The sequence below is a fragment of the Phaethon aethereus genome (genome assembly GCF_964289735.1).
Source record: "Phaethon aethereus genome assembly, chromosome: 2".
Lineage (NCBI taxonomy): Eukaryota > Metazoa > Chordata > Aves > Phaethontiformes > Phaethontidae > Phaethon > Phaethon aethereus.
This window is the reverse complement of record NC_138582.1, coordinates 45293517-45307475: the sequence shown is the minus strand read 5'-3', so window position 1 is coordinate 45307475 and position 13959 is coordinate 45293517. Positions and strand designations below refer to the sequence as shown.

Here is a 13959-nt window from a genome sequence, read left to right as displayed (position 1 = left end):
TAGTAATTAGTATTAATGTATGTGGTCAGTACTGCTGGTAACACCACAAAAGAAGTCGTTCACGCTTCTGATTTGAGATGCAAAAATTTTATCAAATGTACTACAAGCCCATAGAATTCAATCTCATTTAAGAAGCAAAACAAATAAAACTGAAGTGAAATAGATGTTACACGATGTGCTTTTTGAAAAAGTAGGATAATCAGGCATTCTGAAGGACCCTCTAAAAAAGATTGCCTCCCCGGCGCTACAGTCGAGTCCATCATCATCACAGCGGGAAGGAGGGAAAGCGTCGGGCGGAGGTATAGGAACTCCTGTGCATACCTCCCGCTTCAGATTGATAAATAAATGCCCACACCCCGTGGAAAATGCCTTTTCGTGGCGAGATGCGCAGCACCACCTGACAGCTCGGCGCTGCCCGCACCCCGCCGCGCCGCGGCAGCCGCCGGGCCCGGGCAGGCGGGGGGTGCTGAGCTCCCCGACCCACAGCGACGAGCAGGTGCCACCCAGAGCCGGGGTTTCTCTCCCCCGCTGCACCGCCGTACCTCGGCCGCCGCCGGGAGGAGCGTGACTTCAGGTCATTGCCCACGCCTCTTCCCAGTGGTCCAGCTCCTGACTTTTAAAGCATCCTCTCTGCGGTTCGTGTTACTTACCTGTTGCTACCTAGATCGAGACGGGAGCGCATTTAACTCTCGGGATCAAGCAAAGAAGCGGCACCGGCATCCCCTGCCTGCACGGACCCGGGATCCACATCCCCCTCCACCTGCTCCTGAGCCCCTCCGGGAGCCCCACCACTGCAGCCAGCCTGGCAAAGGTCAGTGCACCCTTCCTCCCTTTCCAAAGCACTCTGCCCCATCGGAAAGGAGGCGGAGGGTGGGGGGAAGGTCGGGGGGGATAGTGTTTTCCTTTTTGGGGAGCATCCCAAAGACACCAGCTTCCTCCCGAGGGCAGGAGGCCTGCGGTTCGCCCTGGCTGCCGCCCCCACCGTCCCTCCGTGGCACCTCTGGGCAGCAGAGGCTGCGGCCAGGGAGGACTGCTGGGTCCCCAGGTGAGCTCTATCACCTTGGGATGGTCACTTTGGGGTAGTCCAAGGCTGGCACTGACCCCATGGGGTGGAGGGCAGAGTTAGCCAGAGGGGGACCATTCCTGCTGCAGGGGGGGTTGTGGGACCCTCCACCACCAGCTGCGAGCTCAGTGACCTCCCATTGCTCCTGGCACAGCATATGTGACACCTCAGTGGCTGGATGTGCCAGAGGAGACAGGCTTGAGAAGAGCAGGGGTCTCGCCTTTTTCCCCCCACTTCCAAGTCATTCCTATCACCAGTGGGCCAGGCCACCCTCTCCTGTGACCATGCAGAACACCTCCCTGCCTGAGACCAATTCCTCATGTATGGATGGGCCTGTGGACTGCACCGGGAGAGGGGATGGGGGGCTGAATATGTCCACTCCCCCTCTGAGCCCCAGCTTCTACATCATGGTGCCTGTCATCTACTCCATCATCTGTGCTGTGGGGCTGACAGGCAACACCGCAGTCATCTATGTAATCCTCAAAGCCCCGAAGATGAAAACAGTCACCGACATCTTCATCCTCAACCTGGCCATTGCTGATGAGCTCTTTACCTTTGTGCTACCCATCAACATTGCTGACTACCTGCTCCTGCAGTGGCCCTTTGGAGAGTTCATGTGCAAGCTCATCATCTCCATAGACCAGTACAATACCTTCTCCAGCATCTACTTCCTCACCGTCATGAGCATTGACCGCTACCTGGTTGTGGTGGCCACCACCAAGTCCAGGAAGATGTCCTACCGCACCTACCGAGCAGCCAAGATTGTGAGCATCTGCGTCTGGTCCTTTGTCACAGTCATCATCCTGCCCTTCACCTTCTTTGCTAAGATACACAAGGAGCAGGGGCGCTCCCAGTGTGTCTTCGTGTTCCCCCACCCTGAGAGCGTGTGGTGGAAAGGCAGTCGGATCTACACCCTTGTATTAGGCTTTGCCATCCCGGTGTCCACCATCTGCATCCTCTACACCGCCATGCTGTGCAGATTGAGACGTGTGCGCCTCCACAGCCATGCAAAAACCCTGGACAAAGCAAAAAAAAAAGTTATGCTGATGGTTGTTGTCATCTTGGCTGTGTGCCTGTTCTGCTGGACACCCTATCACCTTAGCACAGTGGTGGCCCTCACCACAGACATCCCACAAACTCCGCTGATCATTGGGCTTTCCTACTTCATCACTAGCTTGAGTTACGCCAACAGCTGCTTCAACCCTTTCCTGTATGCCTTTCTGGATGACAGTTTCCGGAAGAGCTTTCGCAAACTGATAGGTTGTAGAAACACCTCATAGAGCCAACCCTCTGTCCCCTCTGGTGTCGCTCTCTCACTGTCACCTGCTCTTCCTGGGTGACTCCAGCACAGAGTGCTTTCTCTCCAGCCTCCTTGTGACAGAGACGACACAAACTGGGGAGAGGTGGAGCTTTCTCAACTTCCCTGCACTCATTTCGTCAGCACTGCTCTCCCTCCCTTGCCCTCTTTTTTTAATTTTTTTTTAATCCCTTCTCTCTGCTGTGCTTTCTGTCCTGGGTTTGTAACTCACGCAGCTGCAGCAGGTCCCTTTTCCCTTTTTAAAGATACCGCTTTGTGAACTCAAGCCACATGACTGTCTCTTTTACTGGTGATTCGTAAAGTCCAATAAAGGTGTCATTGAGTGTCTTGCTTAATGATTCCTCAGCCTCTTTCATATACACAGCACCTGCTTACTCAAACTCTCGCAGACTTTGCAATATTGAAAAAGGCACAGCTCCAAAGGATAAGGAATGAACCATGGTATTGAGCTCATTTCATTTCACAGGGGACTGAGATAAGGTAGTCAAAATCTGTGATAACAGGTGAGAGAGGCCTCAGTCTGGCTTTAAGGAAGAAAGTGCAAGGCCTCACTAGTGAATAAAATACACGGATGTGGGTTTGGAGCCACTTGCCGTGGAAAATGGCTTAACAGTGTACTTAGGAGCTGTAGTTTGTAAAATCTGCAGCTTTTGTTTGCACCAGAAGTGATGTTTATTTTTTTATTTGTCATATGTTTATGGGCAATCTTCTTGCACGCACAGGTATTTTATGGGTTTTGGTTGTAGAAAATAGAATCTGAAGGTATTTTCAGAACAATTTAGCCTCTAAGACTTTTAGAAGGAGTTGCTGAAACATGGAGAATATTCTGACTTCTTCCCTACAAATCATAAATATCATATGTAGTGATTAGGTTACTTTAATAGTGTCTCACATATTTGTGCTCTGCTTGCTGGTGAGATTTGTTAATATTTCTCTTAAGAAGGACAAAGGAAGTAAAAATACCCACTCAAAACATTAGCTTAATTTTGCCTGGAGGAGGGTCAATGAAAATTTCACTAGAATTCATATGTCCAAACATTGTATGAGGAGGTTTTGTCCTCTTATCTCCTCTTTTAGCCCTCTAAGGAAAACTGAAAAAATGTGGAAGACTGGGAAAATGCTTGCAGTCACTTAACATTTCTCATCTTAGAGGTCTTCCCTCTTCTCCCCTGCAGCAGACGCAAAATAGGTGTAACACAGATTTTGTTACATATTTCTCCCTCCACTGAATACAGAGATAGGGAAATGCAGTTAAAGAATTGAATTTCCACCAACACAGGAAAGGATGACGGTTTCAGGAGGTGCGTAACGACTGATGCGGCACATGCTCAGGTTTGCAGATGCCTCCTGAGAGCCCTTGCACTAGGTCTCCTTCCACTGCTGCAGTCTGGAGTTCTGCCATAGGCATGTGGAAAGTTTATTTTGCTAAATCCTTCTGAGGAAACACCAAATAAGCATATTACTTGCAAGTGTTAGCAGTTATATAAACCCTGGTACTTTATAATGACATATAACTGGGTTGATGATTAAACCATGCAAAGTAACTGATCCCATTTGGGAGTAACTTTTACTGTCAAGCGCACCTGCATTTCCAGATGGAAGTAAATCCAGGATGACCTGCAGATCCAGATGGGTAGTGGCACCGGCAGTGTGGGTATGAGTTTCCCAAAGAGAAAATACAGCTTATACTTCTGCAAAGAAAACTATGCAGCAAGTAACAAGGCAGACAAGAGCAGACCTGCTACAGCCTGCTACTATACCTAACAGCAACTACTTTATAGGCTCCCTGGTAGGTCAGGCAGGCCAGGAATGAAAACTCAAACCTCCTCTGGGTTGAGACATCCTGACCACGAGTAAGGGGCCCTGTGCGGAGGCTCTCAGCCACGCACACAGCTGCCCGAGCCTTGTTCCCCACCGCGGTGCGTACAGGCGACCACCTCTGCGGCTCGCGGGTTTAGTTCGCCTGCGGCTGCTGCAGAGCGGATCAACCTGCCCAGGCTCGCTTCGCCGTGCAGCCGGGGCACAGGTACCCGGGCGTAAGTAGAGCCAGTCCCACAGAGGCAACTTCTGGCTGCTTGTGCCTCGTCCTCACCCTCTGCTTATATCACCCCGACTGGTGTTAAACCCAGCGTTTCAAATTGTTGGCCACTGCCTGAAAACGTGCAGCCGTTTTTTGTGTGTGTGTGATTTTTTGTGGGGGGCAAGATGGAGGGAGGAGGCAGGGCTGTATTCTCAGCGCTGTGGCTGGTGAGACTACCAGGATACACCTGTTAAATACCAGGTGTCTTGCCCTGTGGAGAGCAGGGATGGGCAAAGTTCTGGGACCCAGAAGGGGCTGAGCCTCTGATGCAGCAGAAGTGCAAAGGATGGCAAAGAGGCAGCTCCGCTGACAGCCTCAAGCACAGAGCCCAGGCACTCCACTAATTGAAGGGAGCCTGTAAAGTGGAGATACTCAAAGTATTCTCACTTGCACTGGTAACAGGCAGCCCACACATGGAAACTGAGAAAAGAAGCGAACCAGCACAGGTAAATCAGGTACATAAAACTAATCAGGTACAACATCTAAAGCTGACCAACAGGAAAATATGACCCACTTTAAACTATAAAAAGTAAAAAGTAGTCATAAAATTAATATAGCCGAACACACAGCAAAGCGTAGTGAAGAAAGGAAGATACGTGCAATGCAAGTAAGTGATTGCACATGCTTGGTCAACATCTAAGAACACATGGCATCCATAATTTCCTTTGCACCCTTTTTATCCAGATGTGGCAGCGTGGGTAGCTAAAGGAAACCCTCAGTGCCCAGGGCCCTGTGAAACACCATCATCCAGCCCCACAGGTGTCAGGCGAGATGCAACAGGTCACTTTGCATCCAGATGCTTTAGTCAGCAGCACGAGCTTGCCTTTCACCTGCAAGGTACATACCTCAATATAGTCTTGAGACCCATAGGCTTGATATTGTATACTCTTTACCTAGAGCTGGTGTCACTGCAGTAAGGCCTCACAAGCCAAGGCAGGAGAGAACAGTGTCACCTTTTCTGTATAAGTGGGTATTCAGCTTTCCCCCCAAATATTATCCCCAAATGATGTGATTAAACAGAACCAGACCTTCAGCTTTTTGTAGGCTGTCAGCACCAAATCTCCTCAATATCTAGGCTTCCGACACACGTGCATTGCTTTTCATGAGCATCTCCCTATAGTCTATGTATAGCAAGCTATAGAGGTCTAGAGAGTTGTCCGGATCCAAAGTTGGGGGAGGTTTCGATATGATCCCGAGAACGAGATTAAGACACAAACGAGGTCAAATGCTGTATACCCAAGACAGCTTTTATTATCAAAAGTAAAGAATTATTAGCAATGGGACAGAATGGAATAAAAAGACAGAAATCAAGCAAGCATTCGGGATAGAGTTGCAAGGATAGTCACCACCATGGATCCGTGGCATCCCGGGGTCCAAGTCTCTCGAAGTTTTCGGTGGTGGGTGATCACGCTCAGAGGCAGCTGGCACGCACACAGGTTTGTCTTAGCAGTCCCTTTTACTCTCATTCAAGGCCTGCAATTTTGCATATCTTCACATTCCTGCATATGCACACACACTTCATGGTGGGCAGCTCCAGCCCTGCTCCTCACACGACTATCTCATGTCTTGTAGCCGTTATCTTGGCAGGGTGTTTTTCATCAACCAGAGATCTCTGTGACCATGTAGCCATCCTTATCTTGGATAAACAGTCTTTGAGACAAATGTTTTACAATTCAGTCTCTCACAAGAGTAATGCTGTGTGTGACTGTCAAGCACCCCTTCAGCAAGAAAACATGAATGTACATGTCCCTCAGTGGCTGAGGCACGCCCTGGGAGCTCTGGTCACTGAAAATCAGATACTCTTTCAGACCCATGAGTTCTCTATAAATTGTTTTAAAAATCACCCTGCACACTTTTCCAGGAGCAGCACAATTGCTTGGCCATTCCTGAGATGACTACCCCAAACCTGTAGCTGCTGTTGACCACCACCAATCCCTTGGGTGCTCTCTTGGGCTCCCTCAGCAGACCGCTCTGATGCCAGAGGATTTAGGCAAATTTCTCACTTAGCTCAGGCAAGGTGTATTTTCTCCATATGGGCTTTTGCGGCACCTCTAGCCCTGAAAGCCGGCGTAACGGAAGGGATATATCATGCCATGTTATTTTTCAAGTTCCAGATATGTCGCAGCACTGGTTGGCCAAAGCAGCTCTCAACACATATACCTCATCTCTCATTTTTATATCACTTACCCATTAGGTTTTGCACCTCTGTCAGTTGTATTTTAGTGGCTTTCAAGCATATCTCCAATTATTTGTTCCACAGCATAAAGCTGCCCTGAAGTCAGGAGCAACACCTCAGCAGGCGGAGGTAAGGGAGAGTACACAGGGTCAGAGGAGAGCCACGCAGTGTCCGGCTAAAGTGATCCCTGCGTTTGGGTCCAGGAAGGGAGATCCTGGGCTCTGTCTGTCTTAACATCAAGCGCAATAACAACAGGTCTGTTCTTATGACTGGTTGTAAGAGCCCAGAGGCGATGCTGAGTGCATTTCGGGCGTTCCTACCCTGGCCTAGCTGTCCTCTGCACAGAGGCATTAGCCGTTGCAGCACACTAGCTGTGCTCCGAGATGGCTGCTTTAATTTCACCCGAAAGGACTTCAGCTAGTATGTTTGTAGGCTGCTCTGCAGAATGGGCCCAAGGGTGGTAAGGGGGAATGATCAGAAGATTTATTTCAAAAGCACTTTCCCGGCTGACATGCGCACATCCCCACAGCACCATGAAAATTCACGATCCACGTTCAAGAAATCCTCACTCTGAGCGGTACTAGGAAATCCAGGATCTGCCCCCTAGTTCCTCGTTCTGAATAGCTGATAACAAGTCGAGTACAAATGCTTGGAGCATATATGTTAATTATAATATATAACCATATAGTACTCAAGGGGACGTGAAACGTCATGCAATTGTTTCCTGACTTGCTGCTCAGGCTACCTGTCACTGGCATAACAAGCTGAAGTCTTAAACACACTCTCCATGTGCATGAACATGACATGGGCAGATTTCTGACCCTTGTAGTACATCTGGATGGTTCCCTGCAAGTGTCTCTTGTTGGGCACATCTGGCAAGGAGAAGTCCATACTCAGAAAGGAGCATTTTAATTCATGAAATAATGTTTTGTCTAGATTGAATCTACGAGCTAAGGTAAACCCATTAAATTTCTTCCCCTAATTCTTGGAAATCTCTAAGAATCAATTTCTTTTATTTCTCTCCTAAGAATGTTTCCACTTTCTGCTTCTTTTAATCAACTAAATGATAATTTTTTCTAATAAAACTTTTGAGAGCAAAATCTTCCACAGTTTGCATGTCCTCAGTTAAACTAGGTATCCCCATTTCTAGAGCAGATTAACACCTTATTTTTAGGTCAAATATTTTCAGCAAGATTTTTGCTGTAGAGACTTCTTCTTAAATGCAGAATGCACTGAGTTTTGCCCAGTTATATTTGAGCAGATGGAGTTTTCCTCAATGAGTTCAGAACTTCTGGAATTTCCAGAGCCTAGAAATACAGAAAAATGCCTTTTCCAGAGGCCATTCCTATGGGACCCCAGCAATTTCAACTATATAAATAATTCAACAGAATAATATCAATTCTCTTACAAATAAATCATACTTAAATTAATTGCTAATTAATCAAAGAGAAAAAAATATCTGATATTCACCCATTGCAGGCAGTACACGAAGCAGGAGTTTACAGACTTGAATTTGACAGACCAACATTTGGTCTAACATTGACGTAGTTGTCTAACATACATAGCACAACATGCAGTTGGTAAACCCCCTGTATGTTCACATGTGCAATGTAGACACCTTTTCATTTAAAAAAGAATCAGATTGTGATTCCTTTGCTCATTCTGGTAAGCAGCTGCTTACATGAGCAGCCCAGTCATGCTAAGGAAATGATTCCTTAATTAACCCTGTCTGGGGGTTAATTCTTCACTGGTACGAGTAAGGATCTTGCAGACCAGCCTGTTCCAGTTAGGGTGGTCCCCATCTCCCTCGACCCATCTGGCCTCTTTCTGTTTCAAAATAGTCCCTTTGCAGAAAACTTTGAGAAAGTTTTATAATTGTGCTACTTCACCAATGTAAAGCATGATTGCAACCAAAGGCAACTCTATGTATTTGTGTCTCAAGTGAGAGAAACCCACCAACTTTTTCTGCATTACAAAATGAAAAAAATTAAGCTCTGCATAATTTTTATATATTTGCCTTTTTCCCCATCTTCTTCCATAGCTATTTTTAGGAAGGATGAAGAAAAATCACAAACTATGAACTCATTGCTAAAACTATGTAATTTGAGGCTCCACGAGTGCTTCCAAAACATTTTTCTACTTCCAAAACCTCTATACCACCAGAGGGAGTCCAAAGACAATTTATTCAAGCAAATGTACTATGGGGAAACGACTTTCTGCTGTTATTGCTGACACAGAGCATACATTTTCTATGTATGTCTTTTCCTCAAATTTTTCTCAAAAGCATGATAAACAGAAGTAGTATATTAAAATAGCTTTAAGAAAGGAATAAAACAATACATATATGTATGTATTGGTTTATATTTATTATATTTATTGTATATCATTTTATTTGAAAATATTTATTTATTTATTTATACACAGACACACAACACAGTTTAGGTCAGAATTTTGTAAAGGTGTGATCCCAAAGCTGTTTGGTGTTTTCCTGTTTCTTTATAAACATCACTTCAAATCTCTCAAATGCCAAGAGGTGTGATGTCTGGACGCACCTCAGGACCCATGTCTTCCTTTCACATTCCCACTCCCAGTCAATCAGCCCCGTGGAGGATTGGTTTGGGGGAGCGTTGCGGAGATGTCACTGGTGCAAAGCAAAGGCAGCGTCAGCAGCCAGAGGCCACTGTTCCTCCCCACCGTTCCCCGAGCCAGGGCAGCCCTGTGGAGCCCGAGCTGTCTCTGGGCAAGAATTTGGGCATCTCTGTGCTGTGCTTTCCACCGTTCTCGTTAGCTGGATTTTTTCCCCATTATTTCCCTTTTCCCTCTCCCTGGTTCCTATTACGCCCAGGCTGTGTTTCGTGTTTTGCACACTTGCCCCCCTTTCAGCTTTCATTCCCTAGGTGTCACTGGTTCTTCACTGAGAAGCCTTTGCTGTTTTCCTAAACGGGATTTAAAGACTGAAAAAAAAAAATACCAAAACGCTCCTAAGAGCTAATTCGGAGGCTGTGTTAGAGGATATGCCAAAACTAACATAAATTAGCCAGTCTTTAGGAAAACAAGAAAATACTGGAAATTTTTTTATAAGCTATATATAAAATGGCATGTATCCACATGCATTTAAAAATTTTGGAGATAAGTACTTTTTAAGAAGTATTGTTTGAATGGTTAAACAAAGTCTGCAGAAATCATAGTAATAGTTTATCTTAAATCTAGATTAAAACTCCTTTTTGCTCCCAAATTTAAGTTCTCAGTTCAGACACTAAGCAGACCAGAAAGGCAAAAGATTCTCAGCCATAATTCTCAAGTCCTTAAAGTAAAATTAATGGATATTTTCTTTAAATGAAATGTGTCTGAAATATTTTTTAATGTGTATATTAAGAAAAAAACCTATATGCTTCTAATAAGGAGCAAGGAGCACAATCATTTAAATATTTGGCAGAATTTTGGGGAGCTGCAAGGAATACAATGGGCTTGGATACAGTAAATATAATTTTAACATATGAATAGCCAACGAAGTAATCTGTCTTCATAAATTATTACAGGCTCAGAGGTTACTAGAGTCCCCTTAAATACCGTAATGTATATTTATGTTTCTTACTGGATGGAAGTCCTACAACACACCTGTGTGGTAGCAGATCCCTTTGCTACAGGGAGAAATCCAGGCTACTCTACCTGGCACCTGGTGCGTAAGCGCTCCCCAGCTCTAGCTCTGAGGTGTGACATCCTTGCCTGCTGAGGCTGGCAAATCGGTAGAAAAATGCCAGCATCGTGGAACTGTTGGTTGATTATTGTTGTTTACTGCTGACACTATGGTAGCAGTGAGATGCTAACCATCCTGGGTTGTTGTGGTAGACGTTTACCCACCTACAGAAAACCAAAAGCGGCACAGGAGAATTCGCAATCCGAGAGACAGACGCTGCCTTGCTTCCCTCTCCATGCGTCAGAAGAAACCTGTGTTTTCCGAGGTCTATGTTTCACTTCTGCATTAAATTCACCTCAAAACTGAATCTGAAAAATTGCACGTGGGCTTTTATGCCCCAGGCACTAAGTCTGTGTTATAAAATGGATCTTCAGCTAAAGAAGTAACAAGGCTAATTTCTGGTTGGCATAGTGACAATAGCAGCAATATACTATATAAAACTTTCATGTGCTTATATTACGTGCCTATAGAAGTATTGTCTTCATATTTGACAGGCCTTACAGTTTGACATTTGTTCTCTGCAATGAGCTAAATCTACCCAAGTATCAGCAAGAGCTCGTGTGATAGATCATTTCTGATTTCTGGTGCTGCAATATGTGATGGGAACTTTGGACAACTCAATGTGAAAATTTCATATAATGGGAGAAGGCAGCTAGCTATCATCTTTTGGGGATATTTTGAACAGCATGAAAAAAAAAAAACCCAAACCTATCTTCGAAGCAGCACTGCAGGATTAAAAAGAAAAGATTCAAAAGAGTACCATAATCTTTCCCTTCTTCTAAGGCTTTGATACTCATCTGGTATACTTATTCATTCACACAGGCAATGTGTGATAAAAAGAATACCAAAATTTTAGAAGTCTTCTCAAAAATTGCAGTCCTCAAAAAGCTCAGAACAAACTTCAACCCTGTTGACAAGTCTTTTTAGTGTGATGAAACATTCTGCTGACTCTTACTTAAACTCCACTAAAATCAAAAAGGCTTCAAGAAATGTTACTCAGAGAAATTAATCCTGGTATAAATAACTTAGAACACATTTAAATAAACCAGGCCAAGCCAGAATGTAAGACAGAAGGATCAATGCAGAAATCACTCTAATAGGCCCTGCTGTTGTTAGCAATTATCTTTTGAATTTTTGCTGTATTGATTACTGGACTCCTGTTCAAGGCTAGTTGAATCTGAGGTGGCCAATTTCCATCCCTCTGTGACTAGGTAAGAAATGAAGTGGCACTCAGTGTTTATACCACATAGTTGAATTTTTCGTGTTTTGAAGAACTGCTACCATTGAGTCACATTACTGCAGCTAAAAGTGTTCAATAAAATAAAAAAAAAATCCATTGTAAAATGCTGGATTTCCAAAACAAATTCACTATTTCAGAATTACCATTCTGGACCAAACCAACAGTCTGTTTTGCCAAGTAGTCTGTTTCCATTGGTTCCTATATTATATTGCTTGATATGGTAACGTATAACTGTTTCCAGTTACTAATAATTAACAGCAACAGATATTATTATGTCATGTGTGGGGGCAGGTGGCATACATCGTTACCTGTCAGCATTAAACCTGGCAGGGCAGAAATAGAAACCTTTTATAACTATTTTTATTATTTGTACAATGAGAGCATACAGTGGCCCAAATAAGGTTCTGCTGGGCTGGACATTCTGCAAAACACTGACTAAAGAGTTTGACCATGAATAAAATTGAATCTAGTCTCTATGGGACAACGTAATAAGTGGACAAATGAAGAAGTTTTAAAGCATCATAAGGGTGGGAGAAGCCAAGCAAATACCAGAATTGCAAAGTTTGATAATCTCCAAAATTGTGGATGAACCTACATTTCTTTCCAAATGATGGTCTGAAAATTCAGAAGAAAGATTACAGAAGAGAAGAACAGAAGAAGCTCTCACGCGAGCTAGAAGAGGTGACCAGATGACTGTACCTGGTGCATGTCAACAGGGCCCCATCCCATTGACCAGTTAGAGCTGCCAGCAGAGGCTATGCTTTCCATCCATTCTCCAGCTGATTCAAAAGAGATGGGTAAGGAAATCCCTACAGCAAGGGTGAAGACCTCTTCTATCCTACCATAATGCTTGAAAGACAAATAGAGAGATATACGATGCCATTAGTCACCCAATACGTGACTTTATTATCAGCACTGACATGCAATGTTAAATTAACTCTATGTCTGCTACAAATAAGCAATTAACTTTACATCTGCTACAAATAAGCAACACTACAGTTAAAGTAGATCTCACATACTGCTGTGGTGGAGTCCAGGTCTGGTGCTGTTTCTCAGGTCCAGACATTGTTCACTGAGGATGTTAGGGCAGGACCTTCTTTTCCTTGTGTCCTTATCCCTGCCTCATCATCCATACCCTGTCAGTCTCTCTTTACAAGCTCACAGATGCTCTGCAAAACTAATTTCTTCTGCCTTTTCAGGGTCTTTATCATGTCCACATCAGACAGACAGACTTCACTGTGCAATGCCTCAATCAAGTTTATGCTACTACTAAAATGGGACTGAGGGAAACAACGTGTTCTTCATTGTGGTGTCAGCTGTTCTTCTGTTCCTCCCTTGTCTACTTTTAGGAGACTCCAACACCATCTGCACAATAATGCCTCCCACTGCATTGTGGTTTTCTGCAAGGGGAACTTATTTATGATGGGCTGCAAAAGCTTTTAGGAATTGTCATCTACCTACTAAGAAGCACGTCGGGGGCCATGAAGAAAAGCAAAGCAAGGCAGAAGTAACGCTAATTCTTCAAGGATGGAAAAAGAAAATGTGGCATAAATGAAGATCTTCTGCTTCCTTCACTGTTAAAATGTGTTTGTACTCAGAAATAACATCTTGCAACAAACCGTTAAAAAAGTATCTGACCCAAAGTTTGCTGAAGTTAACAGGAATGGGGAGAAGAATGGTTCCCATGCTGAGGATGTTGCACAGTTTAAGGAACATGATGCAATTCTCGGACAGGGTTTATTTACCTTTAGCAACTGCATGAACAACTAACTGTTGGTAGAAGACTAAGAAAATGAGAAGTGTTTCTATATAATTTACTGCAAGCATAAATATGTGCTATCAAATCTAACCTTCCTTATCCTTAAAAAATCATTACTAAACATGTAAATAAATGAAGCAATTTATAACATGAGATGAGGAAATTATGGATTTAACCATATTATTTCTTTTTTTACAAAATTGCAGAGAAAAAAAGGATCCTATGAACAAAAAATTGTGGCTAAGCACTAAACATTATAAAACTAATCTGTACAAGGAATCAGCCAACTTAAATAATTTACTAAGCTAAAGAAAATCATCCAAATCTCATATAAAATTTCCAACTACTTCCCCACCAACTCTATTGAAATGAATGGGTCCAACAATGGTTCTTCCAACATTGTTCATACTACAGTTCATTAAATTGTTCCAAAGTTAAATTGCAGAGATGGTACTCCATTTTTATTCACTTTCTAACAGAAATTTTAACCAGAAAATATTTTATTAATGCACTGCAGTTACCACTGTTTCTAAACAAGAAAATCTGATTGTCAGGTTTTGTATTTCTATTGCAGGTTAGATATGCAAAACTGTAGCTATAACATGCTAAGTAGAAAACTGCAGATA

The 13959-nt window shown here is 43.8% G+C and overlaps 1 protein-coding gene across 1 annotated transcript; it reads left to right on the top strand.

Moving 5' to 3' along the window:
- Positions 1-1347: 1347 nt before the first annotated feature.
- Positions 1348-2852, top strand: NPBWR1 (neuropeptides B and W receptor 1; the record flags this gene model as incomplete). Its single annotated transcript, XM_081996331.1, has 1 exon — positions 1348-2852. One exon carries the CDS (start codon positions 1348-1350, stop codon positions 2341-2343), a length of 996 nt encoding a protein of 331 aa, XP_081852457.1. The 3' UTR covers positions 2344-2852.
- Between the last annotated feature and the right edge of the window lie 11107 nt (positions 2853-13959).